The sequence below is a fragment of the Lotus japonicus genome, chromosome 4, assembly GCF_012489685.1.
Source record: "Lotus japonicus ecotype B-129 chromosome 4, LjGifu_v1.2".
Taxonomy (NCBI): Eukaryota; Viridiplantae; Streptophyta; class Magnoliopsida; order Fabales; family Fabaceae; genus Lotus; species Lotus japonicus.
In genome coordinates this window covers 78,045,830-78,071,197 of record NC_080044.1, presented here as the reverse complement: position 1 = coordinate 78,071,197, position 25,368 = coordinate 78,045,830, and the positions used below count along the sequence as shown (strand labels likewise).

At 34.6% G+C, this 25,368-nt stretch overlaps 6 protein-coding genes across 7 annotated transcripts; 1 reads left to right on the top strand and 5 right to left on the bottom strand.

Annotated features, from left to right (window-relative positions):
• Positions 1-295: 295 nt before the first annotated feature.
• Positions 296-3,059, bottom strand: LOC130710900 (violaxanthin de-epoxidase, chloroplastic). Its single transcript, XM_057560286.1, has 2 exons — positions 2,602-3,059; positions 296-1,828 (listed from the first exon to the last, which is right to left on the bottom strand). Exons 1-2 carry the CDS (start codon positions 2,902-2,904, stop codon positions 518-520), a joined length of 1,614 nt encoding a protein of 537 aa, XP_057416269.1. The 5' UTR covers positions 2,905-3,059; the 3' UTR covers positions 296-517.
• Positions 3,060-4,004: 945 nt separating this feature from the next.
• On the bottom strand, positions 4,005-7,310 carry LOC130710902 (probable ATP synthase 24 kDa subunit, mitochondrial). The gene is made up of 7 exons (XM_057560288.1): positions 7,150-7,310; positions 6,662-6,755; positions 6,158-6,302; positions 5,923-6,033; positions 5,397-5,543; positions 4,702-4,824; positions 4,005-4,355 (listed from the first exon to the last, which is right to left on the bottom strand). The coding sequence occupies exons 1-7, from the start codon at positions 7,186-7,188 to the stop codon at positions 4,289-4,291; spliced, it is 726 nt and encodes a 241-aa protein (XP_057416271.1). The 5' UTR covers positions 7,189-7,310; the 3' UTR covers positions 4,005-4,288.
• Positions 7,311-8,687: 1,377 nt separating this feature from the next.
• Positions 8,688-11,431, bottom strand: LOC130710903 (iron-sulfur assembly protein IscA, chloroplastic). Its single transcript, XM_057560289.1, has 3 exons — positions 11,180-11,431; positions 9,946-10,164; positions 8,688-8,908 (listed from the first exon to the last, which is right to left on the bottom strand). The coding sequence occupies exons 1-3, from the start codon at positions 11,325-11,327 to the stop codon at positions 8,766-8,768; spliced, it is 510 nt and encodes a 169-aa protein (XP_057416272.1). The 5' UTR covers positions 11,328-11,431; the 3' UTR covers positions 8,688-8,765.
• Positions 11,432-11,867: 436 nt separating this feature from the next.
• Positions 11,868-14,972, bottom strand: LOC130711274 (ras-related protein Rab7). Of its 2 annotated transcripts, XM_057560820.1 has the most exons (7): positions 14,635-14,965; positions 14,454-14,480; positions 13,638-13,737; positions 13,378-13,524; positions 12,756-12,836; positions 12,506-12,651; positions 11,868-12,090 (listed from the first exon to the last, which is right to left on the bottom strand). In XM_057560820.1, the coding sequence occupies exons 1-7, from the start codon at positions 14,691-14,693 to the stop codon at positions 12,024-12,026; spliced, it is 627 nt and encodes a 208-aa protein (XP_057416803.1). In that variant the 5' UTR covers positions 14,694-14,965; the 3' UTR covers positions 11,868-12,023. The 2 variants fall into 2 exon arrangements, with proteins under 2 accessions (XP_057416803.1, XP_057416804.1); XM_057560821.1 differs by lacking the exon at positions 12,756-12,836 and having other exon boundaries at positions 14,635-14,972.
• A 2,849-nt stretch (positions 14,973-17,821) lies between these two features.
• LOC130711273 (small GTPase LIP1) lies at positions 17,822-22,688 on the top strand. Its single transcript, XM_057560819.1, has 7 exons — positions 17,822-18,329; positions 19,816-19,907; positions 20,002-20,143; positions 20,608-20,912; positions 21,485-21,538; positions 21,622-21,758; positions 22,261-22,688. The coding sequence occupies exons 1-7, from the start codon at positions 18,236-18,238 to the stop codon at positions 22,454-22,456; spliced, it is 1,020 nt and encodes a 339-aa protein (XP_057416802.1). The 5' UTR covers positions 17,822-18,235; the 3' UTR covers positions 22,457-22,688.
• Positions 22,689-23,514: 826 nt separating this feature from the next.
• Positions 23,515-24,719, bottom strand: LOC130715631 (transcription factor DYT1-like). The gene is made up of 4 exons (XM_057565748.1): positions 24,491-24,719; positions 24,167-24,340; positions 23,895-24,071; positions 23,515-23,704 (listed from the first exon to the last, which is right to left on the bottom strand). The coding sequence occupies exons 1-4, from the start codon at positions 24,698-24,700 to the stop codon at positions 23,633-23,635; spliced, it is 633 nt and encodes a 210-aa protein (XP_057421731.1). The 5' UTR covers positions 24,701-24,719; the 3' UTR covers positions 23,515-23,632.
• Positions 24,720-25,368: the final 649 nt, after the last annotated feature.

The following is a 25,368-nucleotide window of genomic DNA, read 5'->3' as shown; positions in this document are numbered from 1 at the left end:
AACTATGCAACATAGATGTAGATCTATAACTTGCATAAAAAGAAAGGCTGTAACTTACACTAAAAAGTATGCAGACTCTTCATTCTGGTTATATGGATGTGACATTCGCTTACACCGATGAAAATGGACCCTATCGATAATGCTTCTTCATTTTTCATAAAATTTATGGTGCTTGAATTATTGATATACAAAATCACTTGCTTCAGAAATAGGTGCACTGTAGAACTGCAAAGGTACATAATTCGATTATAGGCAACGGTAGCCAGGTGATTGCAAATAAGTAATTTCTAGGAAGGAAGCACAAAAGAATGAATTTCCTTGCACGTGCACTATTGAACCTAGAGACATGCCCAATCCATCATATAATTAATAAGTGTGTTTGTATATACATTCAGTTCAAGTTGGCCAAAAACAATTCACTTCAATAATGAGATATGAGATATGGATTGACTAAAAACACATTCAAGCTGCCTTGGAATGTGCACCGACAGAAATACAAACGCACGCCAAGGCACAATCAAACATGCATCCAATTTGGATCTTCAATTTGAACCACAGCATGTAAACTTGAACCCTCAGGAATTCCCAAAGGAGGATCTATGCATGAACAGTTATCAACATAGTACAGCTCCCACTCTTTAATCTCACATTTCTGCAGTGCAGAAACTACTTTTGTCCTCTGTCTCTCATTTGGAAATGCTCCATCTGGACTAGCAAGTACAGCACCAGTATAAGATTGCCCTGCAACTCTAGCAGCTCCATGATAGTGAAACAAACCCCAACTAAGATCATCAGCTACTTCCACAATTGTCCAAAACTCATTTGAAACAACCCCATTATCTAACACACTGAAGTAGAATGTACCCGGTGTTTTACCTCTCTTAACCCTATATTTTCTCCTCCTCCACACCATTTGGCCTTCTAATGTTTTCACCTGGAATACTGGTTCATACCAAAATGAACCCCTTGCCTTTCCCCTGTAGAATAGCTGGTACTGGCATGGAAATTGATCATATGCTGGGTTCTGCCCCGCGACAACGCGCCAGCTCCATTGCAAACTCCCCAACCAACCAACAAACAAATCTTCTGCAATTTCATGACTCATGTTCTGCCCCCGAAACGCGACCATTGGAGGCACACATGGTTTGTCAGGGACTTCTGCTTCTAGCTCAAGACAATTGTTTTTCTGTAATACACAAAGTGAAAAGGCTTCTAGATTTGTACTTTCGTAGGAGGCGATACATCGATAATTACACACTTGATCCACAGGACTGCACTTATTCAAGCATTGAAGAGCTTTTCTACAATTGGGATCCAACAAGCAGTTAAGTACTTGACGGCCACAGTTCTTCAACATACAGTTTAGTGTTGAAAATCCCTTTGCTCTCAAGTTCTTCAATACTGGAACTGGCCTTATATAAGCATTGATTATTAATAGCAAACAGAATCTTATATCATCAGAACTATGACGATCCCACGCTTCAGATACAGTTTGCACAACTTCATTTGACTCTTTAGTTTTATCTACTTGAGAATTTCCCAATATGTTTCCAAATATACTTCCTCTTGCTTCATTTTGAACATCATAGCCTCCTAATCTGTTCTTCAAATCTGGTGAAGACTCAAAGCATATCACATTTTTAACAGTTTTGCTTCTGATTTTAATCCACTCGACTGAGTCTTTGTTTGTTACAGCAACAATCACCAATATATCAGCTTCTTGTAGTTCCTTCTGGAGTCTGGTGGCCATTTGTCCATTAGATTGAATACATTCATCAGTGAATACAACAAGTTCATACCCTTCATCAACCCATTTCAATCTTTTTGCCTGGTAAAAGAGATTGTTATTGGAATCGGACCCAATAAAAAATTTAATCGCACCAATCATTTCACAGAACTGTAACAGACCTACTACATATTAAGCAAAAGACAAAGCATAAAAAAATATTCAATTGTTCAATCTGAAATAAACTGCATATTATCCAAGCAAATTCAAGAGCAAAATGGTACTTCATTTTTTAAGCCAAATACATACCCATACCTAGTATAACTGCATGTTGGATACACGGTGGGCTAAAGTTATGGTGGACATTCGCAAAAGCTAAGAGAAGCTGCTTCTGTTCACCATATTTTTCACTGTCTATCCAAACATGCACTAAGTTGAGTTTGGATTGAGTACATATAGAATTAATTGTCAAACAAAAAGTTGGATAATGTTGGATATATGTTTTGTGCTTCTTGGATACACATTAACCAAAATTACATCTAAATATAGAAGATAATGCAGTAAGTTACACAATAACAAGAAGGTTTCACCAAAATTACTCATACCTCTATTCTATTTTTTGAAGCTACAACAATAGCTAGTGATAACTGATAATACATAATAATGAGTAGATAACACTAACAGCATTATCTTCATCCATATGCATATTATTTCCTCTCTTTGTTTTCCACCAGTAGTACTAGTAAATAACATATCGATTCATAAAAATGAAGTGCACCCAATTCAATCAATGGTTTCAAATTATTACGATCTTACATATTAAACTAAATTGAATTATATAACTGGTTCAGAGAGAGAGAGAGAGGGTGCTTAACAGAGTGGAGCATGACTTCTTCCCAGGATGCAGAATTGAGGGGGCTGACAGCTCCATTGCCAACGACAGCCACCAACCTCACCGGCGGCCCAGGTGGCTGCTCAGCCGTCACAGCGGAGAAGACGGTTGTTGATGGCCGAAACCGAAAATGGGATTGTCGTGAGGCAAAAGAGAGTGAGGTTTGGGCATGGTGAGAAGAATAAGGTAAAGGGAAGAACGCGGTTAGGGAGAAATGGTTGTTGTTGTGAAGAAAACCGAATCGTGTTTGTTGTGTGAGAAGGTGAAGTTGCAGTTGCAGAGACATGAAAGCGGTTACAAAATGAAAACAGAAAATGAATTAATTATGAAGCTACCTACACAACATTATCTATTCACTGTGAATGAGTGACTATGAAGCTACCTATCAGAAAAAGAGAAGACTTGAGAAGCTTTCTTCCTAACTCCAGAAACTTTCAACATTTTTATTTCCATTTTTATTTTTTCCTTGAATTGATGATCAACATAATTATCAACTTGACAACTAAATTTTTTAGACTTCGTCGTGAGTGCTTGCATTAAGTAGTGAACTAGTGATTACAAAACATGTTTTATTTTCATAGGGGATGATCAATCTCTTTACCTTTTGATAAAGAGACGAGGTGAGCAATCAATATGCCACAACTCATGATTAAATGTTTGAATGAGTTGGCTCTGGTCACCGCCACGGAGTATGTATGCTACCGGGACTATAAGTCGCTTAAATGTGTATGCTATAGGAATTGAAGACAATCTTTTGAAAGAAAATACCTAGTGAGCCGTGAGAAATAATTTGATCCTTTTTATACACCATTTTTTTCGTTTTAATCTTTTTATGTCCTACTTACAATATTTTCGTTTTAATCTTCAAATATGCTTTAAGCTAAATAGATGTTGAGCTGACATGTCATAACAAACTCATAAGCATTTTTCTAAAGAAGAATAACTAGTTGTACAACATCCCCCACAACTAAACCTACTTGAACTTCGCATTAAACCTGGTATAAGTTATAACCTGGAAATCAATTAATCGTGTTTCAATAGAAAGAAAAAAACCGTTGAAAATATTAACACTAACTCCTGCAATATTTTGAGAGGAATCGTGTCAAACATCAAGAGACGCTTCTGTATTATATCTACAGAAACACATTTTCAATTTGCTTCCAAATGGAAGTCATCATTCTAGCATCACATCATCCTTTTAGTATTTGGTAAAATAAATAGTCCAAAAGGTTAAAATCTGTAAACTTCCAGGAACATATTATCCAGTTAAAGTCATGCAATTAAATCTGACGATTAAGAGCACATAATTTCATTTACTTTCAATGCTGAAAGAGGATTGCCTGGATAGATGAATTCTAGTTGATCGAACAGATCAAATGATCAATATCAGGAACAGCCGTAATATTAATAAGAAAATAAGTGTACTTGGGAAACAAAACAGAAGAAAAAATTAGAAAATTTGATCACTCAAATTCCCAGTTTCAACAAGGAATTTGGAATATAGAGACCTCGAAAATTCAAGAATCTTCAAACTGGCATCAGTATAGCACTTCAAAATCATTGGTGTGTCTATTTATTGAACAAAAATGGCTTCATCATTATCCAAATGCAACATTCTAATATATGCAAACATCTTGAAGTTTTGACATCAACCGATTAAGTGCCTTTATTTAAAGGAAGTTCCGGATGTCCAAAGTTTTGACATCAACCGCTTCACGCTCATCCTTGAATTCCTCCCTGCCACAGCAAACATACAAGGAAAAATAAATCTCAAAATGATTTAAAATTTCTAAGACACTGCATTGCTAACATTAGAAGAGAAAACAATAGTCATATTTACAACAAATCAATTGGTCATTGTGTCATTTTCATATGTTACAAATTCAAAAGATATAGCGAACAATGATGAGTGAAGGCTATCTTTAGAGTTAAACTCACAAAGAAAACAAAGATAAGTACAAACTGTGTTACAATCCCATGATTTATCCCCTCCTCACGGCAGAATCTCAAGTTTAATTATCTTGATCAAGAGCATGATGTAAAGAAAAAAATACTATAATAAGAAAAGTGTCATGAGTAATACCTCTTCTTTTGAGTTTCCATCGCCTCAACAACATCCTTCTTCAGCTCCTCCAGCTGTGCTTTGGCTAGTTTAAGTTCTAGCTGCTCTTCATACTTTGGAAGATCTTCTTTCCGAATTCCAAGTCTAAGGTGGCACCACCAAAGGTAGAGAAAAGAAGCAAGGAAAGTCAAAAATAAATAAAATAAGTACAGATATCATAAACCAGCTATTCCTTCTGCTTAACTGAAGAGAATTTAAACAGTTGAATCCTCGGGTAGTGAATTAGACATTTAAACAACCCAACCAAAAAAGTAGGCCAATGACAACCAACAAAGAATAGCCTATACAAGCAACAAACAAGCAACAATGCATGCTAGGTTCAATATTTTCATAAAGAATAAAGATACAGAAAAACTTCATAAATTAGAAAAATCAACTGACATCTTCCTTCTACTCAATGAAATTTTCTCCATTTACAAAAAAAAAACTTTTTCTTCAACATTAGACGAACTGAGCATTTTACAATAGATATGTGAGTTGTAAATACTACTCTAACAGAAAACAAATATTAATAATATAACCAAATAATTAGAAAAACTCGTGCTCAAAATCGATGGCAATGTAAATGGAAATAACTGCAGATGAAAGGATATAATCTAGATGCCACTTAATATCAGCCCAACAAGTCAAGAAGAGATCTAGGAATCTGAACTTACTGCTTATTAATCTTATCAAACTCTGCCAAGAGAAGGTCCATTCCTTTCTTATCATTTCTCAGCAGAGGTTTCTTTAACTCCTTTTCAACTTTGTCCAATGCATCGATCATCATAGCCTCTGCACCAAGATCATCTAAAAGACCTTTCCTGTAAAAGAATGTACACATAAATATGAGCTAATGTGACTATAGCCCAATTCACCATGAAACAAGGGATGTTTACACCATGTTGCCTTTTCCATCACTTCTATGTATAAAACATATGCATATCAGTATATCACAGATGATTGAAAAGGATGACTAATCAGGTAAATCACAGTAATACTCCACGGAAGTCACGATTAAAAAAAATAGAGACTTGGCAATTTCTAGAACCAGAGGTTCAAGTCAAAAGCACTATTTGACAATGGAAAAAAATGTAAACTGAAAAGAAAGAAACATATTACATATCACAAAATAAAAGTATAATTGGTCCAAACTAAAAAAGTAAAAGGACAGACAGATATCAATGATAGATCATCACACACTTGGTTCTTATTTCCTTCAAGGTCAAAAGATAAGTTCGAGCATCTGGAATATCTTGTGTCTCTGTTTCAATGGTGGCAAGGATGTCTTGGGACTCTGACAACAAGTTTGCCCTGCATTATGCACAGGAAATCTTAGGCACGATATAACTAAGAAAAAAGATAATACAATATTTTGGGACATTACAAGACAAACTAAAAACATATTAGCAAAATGACAGATAAAGTAGAGACTAACTTCTCTCTGACTGTTTTCATGACATTGGCATAATGAGAAACAGCAGCTGGATCCTCTGGAGCGATGGTGATCTTCTCCTTCTTTAATATTCCCAAGGCTGTCTCAAATTTGCTCTTCACCTCGACAAAAACGTTCTTCAGCATCTCTTTTGCATTCAATTAAGAGTATACAGTCAGAATGTGATTAGAAAAAAAAAAACTTCTATAAGTATCAAAATGCATGTTTCTACACAAACAGCCAACTCAAGCCGCAAGCATAAAAAGCCAATTAAACAACTAAAGTAGAGCAACTGGATAAACTATAAAATCATATAGCACGGAATTTCTTTGGCTTGAACTAGATTAACTATGTCTAACATTACAGAAGGTTCCCCCAAGGAATTGGATGACTAGTGACCCACAACACCACCAAAAAACACCCATCACCAAGCCTTAAATCCCACTATCCCCGGTATTTATAACTCGATAAACGAAATCACAGAATAAACAAAATACAAGAACTCACCATCTCCCTTAAGGGCAGGAGGGGCAGACTCTTTAGCAAAGTGACGAACCGGAACAGCATACTCCTTTTGCAGAAGTACCTGGCTACCATAGGCCTACAATAACATGATAAAAATGCGCACATTTCAGAAAATCAGCAGGTAGATCACAAAGCTGATATTATTAATTAATAAACAAGTTATGCATATCAAAATCAGCCAATAAGTAAAACGCAAATGCCCCAAATCAATGACCTAATTGACCAAAAGGGATTAACAAATGGAATCTAATAGCTTCAAATCTAGTCGAAAATTCTCCAAATTTTTTTTTAAATTGTTATCTCGAAAGGTGAGATGGATAATCAGTTATCGCTAGGTATATCGTTGAAGAAAAAGCAAAATCTGTGTAGATCCCGAAATGAAAATACAAAGTGAGAACCAAAAACAAATGAAATGGAATCGGTTGTGAGAATCGGTGGCTATGGAGAAGAGAAGGAATGGAGATACGAACCAATTTGGATTTGGAAAAGAGACGAGCACGGAGTGCCATGGTTGTGCTGATGAGCTTGATTTCTCTTTCTCTCGCTTTCTCACTGCCTCAATCGCGTTAGGGCTTCTTTCTTCGTTTTGTTCGATGGAGATGGGAAAATTCCTACTTCTTCACAGTGGGGGACTGATCTGCTACTTGTAGGGTGCACCATTTTCATGATGCATAGCTTTCGCCTTATATATCAACCGTTCGATATCCTATGACGTCGAGCTAGGTCATTATAATCTACGGCTGAAATTCTCTGAAACCATCTTTTTTACTTTTTATTTTTATTTTTTTTATGCCCCGAAGAAAATATATCGGACCAAAATAAATTTGTATGATGGTTCTCTTTCATGTCTGAAATTTTTTGCACGAGAGTTTCATCAAAACAAAGAACGCACACTTAGGAGTGAGTAATCTCAGTTGATGGGCGGCCCTAATCGAGGAGATTCTCCAACGCTCATACTTAGGAGTGAGCCTCTGCTGGCCTCTCCAGCATGTCACTGACGCCCTGCCTAGTAGTTTTGAGGTGTTTTCTCTCGGTTCTATCATTTTTGTTAAAAAAAACACACACACACAAGAATAGCATATTAGGCCTAAATATGAAAATCACCCCTTTAAAACCAAGCTGGCTTCAATATATTAGTACTTTTATAATTGAAAAATGAGTTTTTAGCAGACGAAAATATGTTCACGTGACCCTCAATTAGTATTCAAAACACAAAAAAAACTCAAACCCTATGTTATTCGGGTGGAGATGGATTTTTTTGGCAGTCTTTAATTTGATAAATGTGAGTGTCCTAATTGTCATCCTTGTGCAGACTTAGTGAAGGAGACGTCATGCTAGCATCAAATGATTGGGAGGTGTCTTTCTTTCACATCTTTCGCGAAGCACACCGATGTGCTGATCACCATGCTAGCCTTAGGCATGGAGATTATGAGTTTTGGTTTCATAGTGAGAACATTACCCTTTCTTCGTTTCCTTTGTTGAGAGATGATGTAATTGAGGTCTCGTTCCCTAGACTCTAGTTTGTTTTTGGGCTTTAGCCCCCATTATAATTTTTTTTAAAGCACAAAATATAAAGTCTTTTACCTCTTGCATTTACATTTTGATTCATCAGAAAACAGCCTCTTGCATTTACATATTTAATGTCACAAAATGCCTCTCATCATACAATATTTATGATAAATCTAAATGGAGAATGTTATCAGAAAACATGTAGCATAAAATACTACCTTGTTAATTTATCTCATATTTCAGCTGGTACTTTTGGAGTTTTTTTTTTTTTTAGGACAGGTACATTTGGAGTTTTCAGTGCACCATTAATACCCAACATTTATGTACCTGCAAAAACATGGAACGATAGTTGATAATGCTGCTTATCCAGTATTTCAACATATGACAAAGATATTCCCCACAAAGAATAAAAAGTTTCTATGAGTGAGTATAGACCTTTACTATCAAGTATTAACCAATGCAGCGCAACAAACAAACTGAAATCGGAATAACTTAAATGTAATGTCAAATAAAAGCCTATATTTAGTTGAAAGTGTTGCTTGTACAACAACCTTAACTACTGTTTATAAACATGGTATTACATTTCTGCAGCAAAGGATTTGCCACACCCACACGTTTGGGTTGCATTAGGATTCTTGAAAGAGAAGCCTCCCCCAATTAGAGCATCACTGTAATCTAATTGCATGCCAAATATGAAGAGTAGGCTCTTAGGATCACAAACTGCAAAGAACAAATGGAGAAGTCAAATATGCCATGCAGTGGCTTATCAGAGCTCAAGAGCTGAAGAAAAATGAATAGATCTAGCGTTGCAGTTAGCGCATTAACAATAGAAACATAAAGAGAAAAGTTTCTTGTAATGCTTTAGCATACATTGGGACACAGCATGTTCATTTGCCTTCTTTTATATACCATATGCAGTAAGCTTAATGTCCGGAAGCAATCCAAGGTTAGTCTTCAAAGATGAAAGTTTTAAAATGTTGTTCATTAGATCATAACTACAAAACTCTAACTAACAATGCTTTGAAATAAGAAGATCATGTTGAGGGGACCAACTTTTCAATTCAGTCAAGATTTAAATTGTATTCCTACTGAATCAACACAGAGACAGTAGGTTACTGACTTACTGGCTTGTATATCTTGAAAATAATATCATGATGAATTACATTTAGTTGATACATGAAGCAAAAGGAATGGGCATAACTGTTATGGTAGTTGGAAGTTGTATCCATTAAGATTAGTTAATTACTATAAGAAAAAATTATTAATTCTAATAAAATAACTCAGTCTTTGTTGCCATTGAAAGTAATAAACAATACCCTTTTTTAAGTTTGAAACCACTTGTAGTAGATAGAATAGAATCCTTTCTACTCCCAATAAAAAGATGAGGTATTTGTGGTACAAAGATATTATTAAACACTAAAAGCCTAAAGTAGTTAAGTATGCCCATATTGAACCAAAATCTCCTACCCAATAAAAATATAATTAAGATTTTCAATACTACTACTACATGTTTAGTATACCCATAAACTTGCAACTGCCAAGTGGTGCACATCCACTTATATTTTGGTTAAATAGCTCAATTAGAAGAATAATTTTACACCCGAAGTCATGGCATTGCAGTTTGTAAGGTGAAGTGCATTGGCAAGCTTGCCAATGACAAATGCACATAGAATGTAGCTAAAGTATAACCACCCCAAAAACCCAGGGGAAAATATTATATAAATATAACTGATAAGAACCAGAATATGAAGTCGTACCAATTACAAAACCTTCATATTCAATGATGGAGTCATCCGGCCTTGTATTTGCCCTGTCCTCGAAATCCATTGAGTATGACATACCCGAGCATCCACCCTGTTTTACACCTATTCTTAAACATAAATCTTGATTTTTTTCAGACCTCATTCTATTCAAGTGCTTCAGTGCTTGATCCGTAAGCGAAACTGCAGGCGCCACAGACCCAGATGAAGGAGCAGCTGAAACATATTGAAAGGTTAGGTGAAAGTTACTATTGAATAAGAGCAGAGGGAGGAGGGAAGGGCACATAGCACACACTCGTACGTAACAAAACCCAAATTATTCTGTTGCACTCTGAATCTGTGATTAAGAGTGTGTTTGAATAAACAACTCAATTAAATGCTTAAGACAATAAACACTTATCATATAAACGTTTATTTTTAAGTTATATGGAGTGCTTATTGAATTGAGCTGAAAATAGCTTATAGATACATATAAGCGCTTATTCATAAGCTAAATGGAGCACCTAATGAAATTGAACTCAAAACAGCTTATAAGTAGGTCATAAGCTTACCCAAATACTTGCATAAATGTTTATGGTATAAGATAAGGTCAAATAAACTCTTCCAAACACGGCCTAGAATCAAAATGAATGAAGACGCCAAAAAAATATATCGGCTTTTTCTTTAATTTACTCAGGGCACTCAAACTTGCTAAGATAGCCCTTCAGGTCAAGAAATCAAACAAAACTCTACAAACGCCTAATTGCATCATCATCATCATCTAACTATGTAATGTCAGATTGTAAAAGGGGTTCAACTTCACAGTTAACAACTACCTACACAATGATGTCAAACTCTTCTAATATGTGCTTATCCATTCATCATCATAAGGAAAAAGTTATATAACAACAGAGTTCCAGCATCTGTTTACTGGGCTTTGATATAAATCATGGTTTGACACATATATAACTTCAACCGTTTCTCTTATAGTGCTTGTTTGCAACTCAACCTCCTTCGACAATTCCTAACAAGGACATGAATTATCAAATGGAAGAAGAATATGCGTGCCTCTTTCCTATACGTAACTAGCTATCAAATTCGGAAATTACATGAAGATAATCATACAAATATTCAACATAATCATGAAATCATTCACCATGGCCAGAAATTTCGATGATGTCAATTAACAGAGAAATTAAGAAGCTTACTATATAATCAGCAGACGAGAAATTAAATGATAGAAAAGGCGTACCTGGAACTGAAACTGATCGAATTGAAAGTGATTTAGGGCGATTGAATCGTAGAAAGGAGACTGAAGTTTGAGATTGGTGTTGTCGAAGGGAGATTGGAGGGCGAACGAATTGGGGAGAGTGCGTCGTAGAAATTGCAGAAAAAGCCATTGAATTCGATTTGAGAGATAGAGAGAACGACGAGCTATGAATCTTGTTCAATTTTGAAGCAGGGTGGGTTTGTCTCAATTTTCTGAATTTGATATTTCTACGCAACAAATTTGGGGTCCTCAATTCTTTTCACAAATTATGTCCTTGTCTGCTAATTTCAACCATTATTTTTTTATGACAAAAAAAAAGTATATGCATCAGGAGAAATACTTTTTTTTATTTAATTAATATGGTAAATGTTTAAAATATGATTGTTTGATGCTAAAAAAATTATTAACATCAACTACTAATCTATCAAAAACTCTTATATATTAGATTAAGTAAGTAGACTTCTATACATGCATCGTTCAAAAATTGAACTTTAAACTAAGATGCTTAAGAAGTTCAGTTATTTACCAACTGTTCTAAACGTTGTTAAGACGTAATTAAATATGCATGTGAATAATTATCTAACTAATTATCTCACAAAATAGTTATGACACTAGTTTTTTAGATGTGGAAAATAATTATGAGATTCAAATTAGGTGGTGCTACAATGAGTCATATGAAAGATCTGGTTCAAGCATGAAAATTACAATTTCGTTAAAAGAAATCAGAGGGTTTTCCATGTACACACTTAGAATACATTCATCAAGAAATTGTACCAAAAGAACATTATTATGTTAATAAAAATACATTTATCCTAGAGCTGCAACTTTAACATGCACAACCACTTCGTTGTTGTTCTGCTTCTGAAACTGTTTCAGATATTCCTCGAAAATAACTGCCGTGAAAAGAAAAAAACAATGTTAGCAAGTAACAACACTTGGATTAGGAAAGCATTTATTAAGAGTTGCTACAACCTAAATATCATGACATAAAAGAAGAATGGATGTTGGATTGTGAAATAGCTAATAGCATGTTTGAGTCAGTTCTGACACCTTGAAGCTATTCATGGAGCTTCTTCCAAGAATTGAGTTTATCTTTAATTAGAATCCATTGTAAAATGATTTCTAAACATGCACTAGTAGCGCCTTTTGATCTGTTTTTTTTATATTCAGAAACAATTTTGGTATGCAGACTGACAAAAAATTTCACAGGATTAATTTTAGGTCTAGAATCAATAATAGAAGGATATCCAAATATGTTGTAAGTGGTCTAAGAAACTAAAAATACTGGTATACACAGTTGATTCTCACATGTCTAGGTCATGATCATTTTGCTGTGCAATTTTTGCAACACATAAAAATGCCTCCTCAACATTGTAACCCTCTTTTGCAGAGGTCTCAAAGTATGGTATGTTTCCCCTGGAAGCACACCATTCCCTAGCTTTCTTCTCTGTGACCTGCAACAAGCAATTTAAATACTTTGCATGAAGAGGTTCGAAGTTCAAACATAATTTCTACATGATCATTGTAAAAAGAAAAAAAGTTATTTTATTTCAATTACCCTTCTACTGTTTCCACCTTCTACATCAACTTTGTTCCCAAGTAATACAAAGGGAAATGCATCAGGATCATTTGTATCTGCCTGAGTTGCAAACACCAAATTGTATATTAGTTTAGATGAAGTTATAACTGTTTCACTTTCACATGATTAAGCAGCAATTCCAAAAAACTACTCAACCATTAAAAATTACCAACATCAATCATGTAACATCTATTTTTACTCAGTTTGGATTAGAAGAAGGAAGATCTTTATTAAAATTTGGGTGAGACCTAACTCAAGGTTAAAAGTTGACTTAGAGGTGAGAGTTGTCCAACCATTTATTAGTACTTTAGCAATATCTCTAGAGATTTAACAATCTTGCTTGGTTTGGATGGACTTAAGCTCTTAAGCTCAAAACAATGTACGGTTATGTTTGGATATCACTTGACGCCAGTGCAAACTGACATTAGCATGCATTTCAAGATAAAAAATTGAATATAACTCTTTTATACAAATTGGAACTAAGGTGTGTATTTTATGCTCAATTGGTATCTAGACATACATGAAATAGAAAAGTGAAACCACTTAGAACAAGTGCTGAGAGTGAAGAGGAGAGGGCTGAAAGACAGCTTGTACAACAAACCTGCTTAAGAAAATCATCATGCCAATTGTTGAGTGTATCAAATGTCTTGTGTATATTTACATCATAAACAAGAACACAGCAATCTGCTCCTCTGTAAAATGCAGCCCCAAGACTGTGGAACCTTTCCTGTCCTGCTGTATCCCAAATCTGCAAAATCAAGTATCAAATTCAAAATTGACACCTTTAAAGGTTATTCAGAAATAAAAGTACCAGGAAAATATAAAAAGAAAAAACTTTTGAGTAAAAATTAAATTGCCCACTTGCAAGGTCACCAGTTTGTCATCAACTTGTAGCTCCTTTGTCACAAAATCAGCTCCAATGGTGGCTTTGTACTGTTGGCTGAACTTTTTATAAACGTATCTGATTTGAAAGTTAATGTTCCACAATATTATACTAAAAATGTTTTTGGATTGACTATGACGCACTATTCAAGTAACTGTTATTCCATAAGCTGCATATACATTTGCTCGCTTCTCCCTAAATGATTATGAGACTTCCAAATACGTTATGTAGGATTAAAGATTCTATCATTATGTGCACGGTTTTAAATTGTGGTATGCAATGTAATGAATTTTGCAGTCATTGCATCGGTATTAGGACCATGATTGTGGCTGCATTAACCTACATTTATCTACAATTACACGATATAGTGGCAACTGGCAACTACAATTGCAATTTAAAACTCTAATTACAGGTATAGTGTCAAAATTAGCATTAAAAAGTAATGGAAAATGCAAAGTTAAGCTGGAATTTTAAGTAAAAAGTATCATATGCATGTGCAAAATTTCTGTTTTCATCACCAAATTGAGTCACATTATTAGGTAGCCGATCATTACTCGCCAGCTGGACCTGAACCAGTGTTTCCTACAAGCAAGGCCAGCCAACTCATATGCCAACTTTGGTAATGAAAGTGACTTTACATGTTAGGGAAAAACGGTATAAAACAAAAAGGAAAATAGTGAAAAGCTCGAAACCTTTAATAATAATGCATCTTACAGCGAATCACTCACATTCACGTCAGAATAATAACAGAATATCACTTTTTTTACTGAAAAATGCAAATGCCAAATGGATACTGGTTCATCAAAGATGTCTTCCCCACCCTGAAAACAATGAAGAAAAAAATAATCAAACTTCACATTTTTCAGTGTTAATCTCATTAATAATGATAAGACACAGAAGCAAATTAAGAAGAAAAAAGGAAGGAAAATTTGGAATGAAACAATGATGGATGTAAATTAGAAAATTATGGCATACCCACTATCACCAAGGACGATAACCTTAAGCAAAGTTCTTTTTCTGTGGGAAATATCCATGTTGGAGGCTCCGAATATGTAATTAGTAGCAGAAGCAGAAAGAAAAATGTTTCTCCTTTTGGAAAAAATGTGAAAGTTATTGGAAAAGAAGGGATTCTGGCAGAAGAAACAGAGAAAAGGGGTGCAAGTTCTCTAGGAAGTTCTTGATTCTTCTTAATTGATGATGATGAATATTGATATCAATATCATCCTTTTTGGGGCATAGCTTTTCTCTCCCCTTTTCTACATTTGAATGATTCAGGTGAGAATCATGTGAGCTTTGACAACCAAAGCCAACGTTCTAGTGACAGCAAAGCATTATAATTTTTCACCTATAAAAAAGTATTTATGATTCTTTTGTTTTGTTTTGTTTTGTAAGCTCTTGTTATCAAAAAAAAAAAAAAAACCTTTGTATGATCCAGAGACTAGCTAATTGAACTTTAGATATAACGTGCTTGCCTCTCATTGTTAGATCTGAATTTGTTGGGTTGCAATATAGTTGGACAGTTGAGAATCCCTTTTTTTATGATGTTATCTAACTTGACATGCTTTTGAAGTAACTCATGTATGCAAAGGAGTCATTTCTGATTGAGGGTTAGACTTTCATATTAAAGCTAGCTTTTCTTGAACCTGTGAATTTAGCTCACGACCCGCGAGTCAACTCTTCATCGGCGGGTAGGGTTGATCAAAATTTAACTTACCGAAATAAGGCTGACCCAACGAGTCAAACTAGTTTGCACTAGGTCAAGTGAGCCAAAAAAAAATTTAATATTTTTTTATAGAATGTTGCAATAATATTATCATCTTAGAAAGTTGAATTTGTTAGCTACACTATTTGAATTTGTGTAAAGTTATTTGTTATAACTCTTTCAATAAATTTTTATATTTTTTAAATTATTATTTTTATGAACCCGCGAGACAATCTGCAAATGGGTCAAGTCGGGTTGAACTTTTTCTAACTCGTCAAAAAATGAGTCAGACTAACTCAATCCACTCTCATGACAAATTAATCTTGATAAGTCGAGTATGACCGTTCTGAGAGCTCTTCGATCCAACAGTAATTGTTTTTTCATATGCAATACTTAAACACAAGATGTTTATTGAGGGATAATCAAACATATACTTCAAGTGATGTGTGCATATAATTTACAATACTACATTTTTCTTTCTTATAATTAACTTGTCACTGTTTAGGATCACAAAAAAAATAAGAAATAAAGGTTGGTTGGAAATCACTCAAATCCCATGTGCTACGCCGATTCATACATTGTCTAGCTTGGTCCATTATATTTTCACATGATCACAGTTAGACACACTCACACACACATGAGACATGTGGTGCACTTAAATGCAGGATAAAACATATTCTAATATATGTTGTCTATATCTTAATTAGTTACAATTGAGCATGAACCGATTTATAAATAACAACGGGGGCATCTCTTTGGATACTTGTTTTTTGTGATGAATCCACTTCTAAAAGCTTAAGAAAACATTAGTATAGTTAATATACAATTCAGATCTCCAAAAGTGCCATCACTGCCATGTTGATCAGTTGCTTTGATCCCTAAAATTGTTTCATGTGCACAAATTAAGCAAGATGTGTCAATTTCTTCATAATTTCGATTCTTCCATCAACCACCATTAGTCGTTACTAATGTGTTACAGAGTTTGATTACATGTTAAATGCACACATATAAGTTAAGTTTTTTTTTATAAGCACACATCTTAAGAATATAGATACTTACAAAAGTGTTTATAACACATGAATTGCTTGTATAGATACTTACAAAAGTGTTATTTAATTATTGCTTACTTTTTTTTTTGAAAATATTATTGCTTACTTAGATTAAAAGTAATTTATGAAAAGTTGACATAAACACCAGGAAACTTCTAAGGACTAAAGTAATACAAATTCAGGAACCGAATTATATATCAACTTTACTAAAATGATTTAGCATAATCTTCAATGTTTTTTATTATTATAATTCATATCTTAAGATTTTTACTAGTAGCTATACCTGATAATTAATAACATGCTTACACAAAATTTGCTTGTACTCCTATATTCACATTAGGTTCAAAGGAGGGCAAGGGAGTGACAGATTTTAATGGAGAGAATAAGAAGAGAGAAGAGGTTTTAAATTTATTCATGTTTGGTTAATGAAGTGGAGGGAAATGAAAGAAAATAGCCACTTTAGTTCAGTTCAGTGAATAATAATAATTTTAAAACAATTTTACTTTTATTGAAAAATTAAATATGAAGAATGACACTCCTTGAGAAGAGAGAAATTAATTTGTTATGCTGGAGAGACATTTTGATATACATTAAAACTTTGTGACAGTTCAAAAATTATTTTATGTCGATTTTGAGCCTCTACAAAGTGGATAACAAGAAGAGAAAAAATTGTTACCACTTCCATCTCTTCACAAGCGAAGAAACAAAAAAGCACGTCCGGCCGTGCTCAAACCTCTCTCTCCCCTTTATCTCCCTTTCCATCAAACACATATGCTACTTCTAACTCCCCTAACTCTCTCTTTCCCATCACTTTATATCCAAGTCATCCTCTACTAAACAAAGCCTTAGGGCTGCTTGTTTTAAATTTGCTTTTTTTAATTGAAATAGTAGAACTGTGTTAATTTAACTTATTTTTGTTAGATCGTGAAATGTGGCTAAGAAGTAAGACTTTGGATGAAAATGGATATGTTAAGTATCAAATAAGTGAAGGAAACATACTTCTAATATTTGATGTCAAATTTGTTGAAGTAAAACTCACATTTGATATATAAGCAAGATGAGTTAAAATGTTTATAAGTGAAATGTTTTACTCACTCGTTATCTTAAGGTTTTGTGGTGAATATAATTAGATGATGTCCTAGACCACTTATGTCCTTAAATAAAAATATAATGATTACTTTATACTAAATGAATATGAATAGAATGATTTTTATTGTAAAAAAAATAGTGAGTAAATTCATTCATTCCAATATATCTTAGAGAGAATAAAATACACGGATAAAGGAATCTAATTATTTTGTCATTTTATTCAAACTACTCAATAACAAAGACATGACTATACTCAAAATTTATTAAATTGGAGAAAATTATAATTAATTAATCTGATCGTATAATACATTGACATCACGTGCTCATTGGTCGCGTGCTTGACACGAATGAGTAGCGAGATCTCATCTTCATGTGTTGTGATACAATCTTCAGGCCAGGGTTCCTCTGATCCAAACCATTTTGCACTGCATATCCCAATCAATCTTCATCTCAATCAATCGTGTTTCTCAACTGAGCAAGCATCAGCCTCGCATCAGATCCATCGATTAAGCGGTTGATTCAAATTTCCCAGTGCTTTTCAATTTTCCCCCCTTCGGAGATGTGTCCAAAGGGACTCTGATCTCGGCGCGATTCTCACATGACATGGATTTCGAAACGAAATTCGAGATACCGATTGTGAAACTTTGTTGCTTGAATCCATTCGACGGAACTTGAATCAGTGAGAAAAGCGTTTTGAGTTTGCATTTGGAGTAGTTTTTGTTGTTAACAGGAAATCATGTTCTGGAGAGACCGTGAGAGGGAGAGTAATAAAGAGCTCAACGGTGGGGTTCTGTGCGGCCAGGTCAGAGTGCTTGTTGTTGGTGACTCAGGTGCATGATTCTTACAACCCTTTGTTGTTGTTCTCAGTGGTTTACTGTTATGGAAAAAGCTTCTCTGAAATATGATTTTATTTTTCAAGTATGAAACTGATGTATAGTTTTAATTGCTCTAAGGTTGGACATGGAATATGTTTTTACTTATGCATTTTAGAGACCAGCTTAGTTTAATTTTTGATATGATTTTCCTTTGGAATGGGAAATTCTCTGATTGTGAGGCGTGGGCGAAAATTCGAGTTGATTGAGTGTAGGAAGTTGTACTGTAATGATCTATTATGATTTTGTGACGGCTACTGAAAAGTAATTTACTATGGTGAAGCCATTATGACACTCTTTCAAGAGTTTTTGTTACTAAAGTTAGCCGTTATATTGTGTGTTATGCGCACGGTTTTACATATTCAATGCAAGTGGTTCAGATGATAGATATTTTCTTTTGGCATGTCTTTTAGAGAATCTATTTATGTTTTTTTTATAGGCAAATGTTAGTTGTTAATTGCTAGTAAATTAGTTCCTTCGCCAGGATTTAAACCCTGACCCTTCACCCTGCAATCCCTTCATTTCCCTTAGCTCACCAAGTGAGCTACCCTTCCACTGCTTTTAAAGGATATACCTCTTATAATGCAAGAGAAATAAGTGTAGGACAATGGTAGAAGTTTCTCAGAAACCTTATGTTTATGTGGTATGATATGCAGTCGACGCTAGTAAGTCCCACAGCAATGTGCCAAATTCTTTAGGCATACTTTTGAGACCTGTGTTGTGACTCTCAAAGTTATTCAGAATCAAGTTTTATAGGATATACATTCAGTGAGTATTCAAGTAAAAGCTATCTATATATAATGGACTGTGAGGGGAAAATAATCAAAATCTAATGTTGCTTAGTGCTAGTGAGGAACTGAGGATGGAAATTGTTCTTGCATATAATGCTACGGTATGCGTTGGAAAATATCCCCCCATATGGTGTCTTCCTGAAGCTTTGGAAAAAGATATAGTTTGTATTTAATGATAGTATGGTGCCAAGTACATTGAAATAACTCTTTGCGGTCTGCTTGATTTCAGGAATCTTTCCTGTTTGATTGTTTCTATTTTATTATTTCAATAATACCACATATTTTTACGTTTTTTCCTATTTCCACCTTTAACAAAATGTTCTTTTCATTATTTCTTGTATAAATATTGAAAAACATGAAATAAAGTGTAAACAAGGTAGCACTTTTGTAATTAATGAAACAGAAAAAATTTCTTAAACCAAATAAGCCCCAAAGTTGTTGATCGTCAGGCATAATTGGTGGTACTTTTGAGGTCTAAACTTCATATACCTGGGTGTGCATTAGTCAACTGTAGGTAAATGCTGAAGAAAACAATTTGATTTTTCTGAGCATGTGATTGCTTTCACTGGGCCCCTAATTTATGGTTCTCTCTATATAACGATTTCTCGCAGATATTTTAGTTGCATATATGTGATATTTTCTCATTCTTGCAGGTGTTGGTAAGACTTCTTTAGTTCACCTGATTGTTAAAGGTTCTCCTGTCACTCGCCCTCAACAGACAATTGGTTGTACAGTTGATGTGAAGGTAGACACTTCCGAATCCCAATTCTGGTTACGCTAGAAAGCACATTTTTTCATTGTTCAAACTCTTCATCAAATCTCCTGTGTTTTTTCTCCAGCACACTACTTATGGAAATTCTGGCAGCTCTTCAAGTAGCATTACAAGTGATTCTGAGAGAAACTTCTTTGTTGAACTGTGGGATGTATCAGGACACGAACGTTACCAAGATTGCCGGTCTCTGTTTTATTCACAGATTAATGGTGAGTAATAAAGCTCCTATTGTTTCTGTTTACTAAACTGTGTAGTTGTTATAAATTTGTAAGAAGTGGTTGTGTATATTGAACGCAATATCGAGGAAGTCTACTATGCTGAAGATGATTTCTGATATTTAAACCGTCAGTATGTGTATCCTTGGTTTCTCTTTTTCAGGCCTTGCATACTCTTAATAGATGAAATTTGTTATGAAAAATTCAGGCTTAATCTTTTAAATCTACAATAAGAAATGGTACAGGATTGGCTGTCTAAACATCATTTATTTGCATAACTACCCTGATTACCACAATCTTAGATAGTTTGCATTAATCCTTTAATAGCATTTGGGTTTTCTGGGACTTTTAATTAAAATTAGTGCTCTAATTAATGATGCCTCGAACAGTAAATGCACATTCGAAGGTTGTCTGTCTGATTTTCAAACTTTGAATTCTTGTTTGAACTTCATTTGCAGGTGTAATTTTTGTTCATGATCTTTCACAGAGAAGAACGAAGACTAGCTTACAGAAGTGGGCAGCTGAGATTTCTGCAACAGGGACATTTTCAGCTCCTCTGGGTTCTGGTGGCCCTGGTGGACTTCCTGTTCCATATATTGTCATTGGCAACAAAGCTGATATTGCTGCAAAAGAAGGCATTAGAGGAAGCAGTGGGAATCTTGTTGATGTTGCGCGCCAGTGGGTCGAGAAGCAAGGTTTGCTTCCATCCAGTGAGGAGCTTCCACTGACTGAGAGTTTTCCTGGCAGTGGAGGCCTTATTGCAGTGAGTGTCGCAACTAAAAATTGGTTTCAGTTTTATAAGCTTGTTTTATTCCACTTTCTATGCTTGAGGTAGTATGCTATCCCCAAGAAAATTAGCATGTTGTATTCAGCTAGATTTGAATCAATCAATGTTAATGCTAATTATTAGGTAGTTTCTTCTACTAGCTAGTATAGTGGCAAATTGAAATTTTAGGTTGGCTTGTTTTGTGCTTTAAAGGTGGTTGATTAATTTTCCAAATCGAGGGGCTGATAATTAAAATTATCTTTCTTATAGTAGTTTCTTGAAGCTTGTCAATACATATTTGAGTCACTCATTACAAAAATGAATTTACCCCAGCCATTGTCCCGTGTGCTGTGCTTTACCAAATGCTGAATTGGAGATGTTATCCTGTCTGGGATTCTTGATTTCTCATTTAGTCATTCAAAACCTTAAGAATCAGTTTTATGTATGATGTAACTTATCATATGACATATCCATTAAAATTTGATGCATATATTTTTGTATTTTGTTGTATGGTTTCTATGTAATTCATTCTTCTTATGGTAGTTGTGATTTGTGCTGGATGTCTACAGGCTGCAAAAGAAGCAAGGTATGATAAGGAGGGTGTGATGAAATTTTTTCGCATGGTCAGTATGGTCTTTGATATCTTCTTTTTTCTAAAGATCAAAATTATGGGTTTTCATCTAAATTTTCCTGCAACTCTTTTTAGTTGATTAGGAGAAGATATTTCTCAGATGAACTCCCTGAGCCCGCATGGTCCATTCCTTCAGTTCAGAGACCTGCTCAGCAGCGTATAGATGACAGTTTCATTGAAGATGATAATCAGTCTTATAATACGCGGAGAAGGTATTTTCTGCCTGTCTTCTAAATCATTTTGGTGCTGGCATGCTGCAGTGCTTTTATCACCCCCACCACGTGTCCCTATCAGGAATTTCTTTGTTTGGAAAACGCTTTCTTGATCACTATTTTTTAGCCTTGGAAACACTTGCATAGATGCAATTTTGTGTTTGGCTCCATTTTGCTACATAGATAGAGTGCATGTTTGGAAAATCATTCTACAATTGATTCTAAAGCCAGAATCAAATATGAGGAGAAACTTCTGGGTTTCAGAATTGATTCTGAGGAAATAGAAGTTGATCCAAACATGTTGGGAGATTGAATGGTAGCTGTAGCTTGTAGGACTATGCCCCGAATCCTTGGTATCTTGGGGATGAAATAATTATGAATTAGTTTCAAGTTTCAACATAGTGTATGCATGTTCATTTTTAGCTCATCACAATGTGATTGATTTCTCACAATTTTAAGCTTGTTTCATACCCCTCCTTACAAAGTTTATTGTTTATTGCAGTCTAAGCAGTGATCCTTTCAAGTATAACATGCTTCCTCCCCTTCCAGCTCAACGCAATCTAACTCCACCACCCACGCTCTATCCTCAACAGCCAGTTTCAGTCTCTGAAAACTACAGTTTCCCAAGATTTTCTTTGTCTGGCTCCTCAGAAATCAGTTCCTCAGCTAGAACAAAGCGCTCAGATATTAATGTCTGAAGATCTTTGTATTTGTTAATTGGTCACTGCTATTACACTGATGTATTCTTGCATGGAAAAAAAGTTATATGTTTGTTTAAATTCTTTGTTCCGCTTGTAACTTTTCCTCTGATTTATGCATTTTTTATTAGTCTTTGTCAGGGGGAGGAGGAGCAACTTGTTCAGAGTTTAGGGATGATTTAAAATGATACATGCTCGATTCTTTTATATAATCATATCATACCTTTCTTTTCCTGCTATTGAAAATGTCGAAAGTATTATTACACTGAATAAGATGGATTTCTCTAACTCTTAAGTTGCACTTAGAAACAGCTTTACTTTCCTAATTTTTATTATTTTGTCATGTACACAGTTTAAGAAGTATTTAATTTAGTAACTTGTTAAAATATTCTCGGAGAGAGCAATTTATCTTTCCGATGTACCAAAAAAAAATTATGTTCATCCTTAGAACATATTTAAGTTACAAAAAGATGATTTTTAATTTAAACTTGAGAGTTAAAATATCTATAACACGAATTTAGATTATTTGTAAAGTGAGAAGGTAAGGGTGTATTGACCATTAAATTTCATGGATTTAGATTACAAGGTAATTTAAATTATTGAAATTGGATAATGGTTTATGTAATCTTACTTCCTCTCTTTTGGAGCCAAATTCAGCCTTATAAAACATAAACAAATGCTCACTGGCTACACTAATATATTTTTTTTTGAACGAAACAACCATTAAATTAAATTAAGTCGGCATTGAAGCCAAAAGATCCGCCTGAAGAAGGCAATACAAACTCGGGGGACTCTCCTCTACCCATATCACATCTAATAGAGTAGAGGCGTTCCGAGCCATATAATCAGCACAATATTAACCCCAATATTGACTAAGAGCATTGGTTAACAATATCAAACAGCTACACTAATATTGTAACAAGTAAAAAATAGACACTAGTTTTGTATCTATTTTGGATTCCTTTTGAAAAGAAAATCATTATTGAAAAGCTAAATTATCATCGCAAACATGTAGTTTTGGAATTCTCCAATTATACATAAGTGATGCATATTAAACTTGTACTTGTTCAATACTATTATTGGAAATTCGAAAGAGAAGTTGATCCAACAATAAAATAACCTAAAATCCATTTCAATTTCATGGATGAGTACATAAGAAATAAGCTATAAGATACTCTAAATGGTTCTTAGAATACCAAGCAAGAACTGTTCAGTTTGATTAACTTCAAGTGTTTCACCATGCATGCCCTGAAAAAATAACAAACTAAGAATCAACTTTTAAAAAATCTCCAAGATTCTCAAATTAAAGCATAAAATATATTAGCCAGCAATGAAGTTTCTCATGGTGTTTGTAAACTACAGTAAGAAGATAAATCAAGGTTCATTTTTTGAATATCTTCTAATGGATTTTACATATGATATTAGTGGGGTTTGTCACCTGTATGCAGGTTGTTATCAGTAAGGCTCCTTTCATGGCTGTGACATTGGTGTCTATCAATTCAATGCCATAAGTATCCAGAGACTGCACCAAATTTTTGAAACCACCCCTCTTGTTCTCAATGATCATCTTGACCCACAATTTATTCCCATCAATTTTTGTTACCTGGACCTCTTCCTGTAAAAAGTAACACCACCAAGATTACTAATAATTGTATTTATGGAGAAGGTTCATTTCATTGAGTTAAAGGAAAGAAACAAAATTGTATAAACCTGTATCCCCCATTTCTTCATCTCTTCTGCAGCATCAAATTGATCCACCTTTGGCTTTGCTACTTCTTTTGAGTTTGCTTCAATTCCGGGAAGCTCGCGTGTGAGGCTCTCAACCTCATCTTGCAACTTCTTAATGTATGTTATCGAATCGTCAATAATAGTTTCTTTGTTCATCTGAAACCAAAATTAAGAGATTCACAATCAATTTTCATTCCATCATTTGATGAAAAAACTAATCCAATTAAGGACAGGAACATGGAATAAAATCAATAGATAAAAGGACTATATATATTTCCAAAAAATGAATTTTGTTAGGTGATTAACATTTGTGATGATGGGCACTAAAGAACGCAGCATCAAGAGCCTGGAACTGAGCTTCTCCCTCCTTTTCCTTTCGGTCTCGAGGTTCTTGGATTTGAACGTTCTGGTGTCATCGTCGTAGCTCTTCCTGCCCATCCTTCCCCTGCTGCTACCATTTTCAGAACATAACTCTTCCATAGAAATCGATAGCCTGTCTTGGTATACATGTCCCATTTTTTCCTTGGAATAAAGAAATAAGTATTTTAGTGTTAGAGTGATCATAAACTTAGTTATTGAAGGATACTATATATAAGGGGTTCTCACAAGTCACAAAGGCATCATGCGTTTTGAGGGGCTTTAGTATATGGTCCCAAGATAATCCATGTGAGAGAGAGAGAGAAAAAAAAATCCACTATTGGTCCATTATTTGTTACTCCATGTTAGACTGGCATAACTGAATTTGTTATTGGGAGGGCACTCATTGCATTAGAACATTCCAGTGGAAGCTTCTAAAGGGTGGTGTTTGGACCAATCAAAGAATGATTGATGCTATTTTCACTGAGGATCTTTTTGTCATTTGTGCAAAGATATATCGTCAAACCATTCTACACTTGTTCAGGGATTGAATGGGATCTTAATTCATAAATTGGTCCACCAGATTTTGTTCTGTTGTTTGGAGCATTTGGAAAGCTTTGTTTTTAATGCTGTACAGTTTGAGTTGCAGTACTCGACCACTCGTGTTCCAAATTACATTCAAGCTTGGTTGGTTGGGATTTCACTCCATTGGGCTAGGTTAATTGTGTGTTTGGTGTAGGAGAGAAAGTGAGAAAAGAGAAAATAAGAAAAGAGAAAGAGATGATGAACATTAACCATAGTAAATTATTTAAGTGAAAATTCATGGA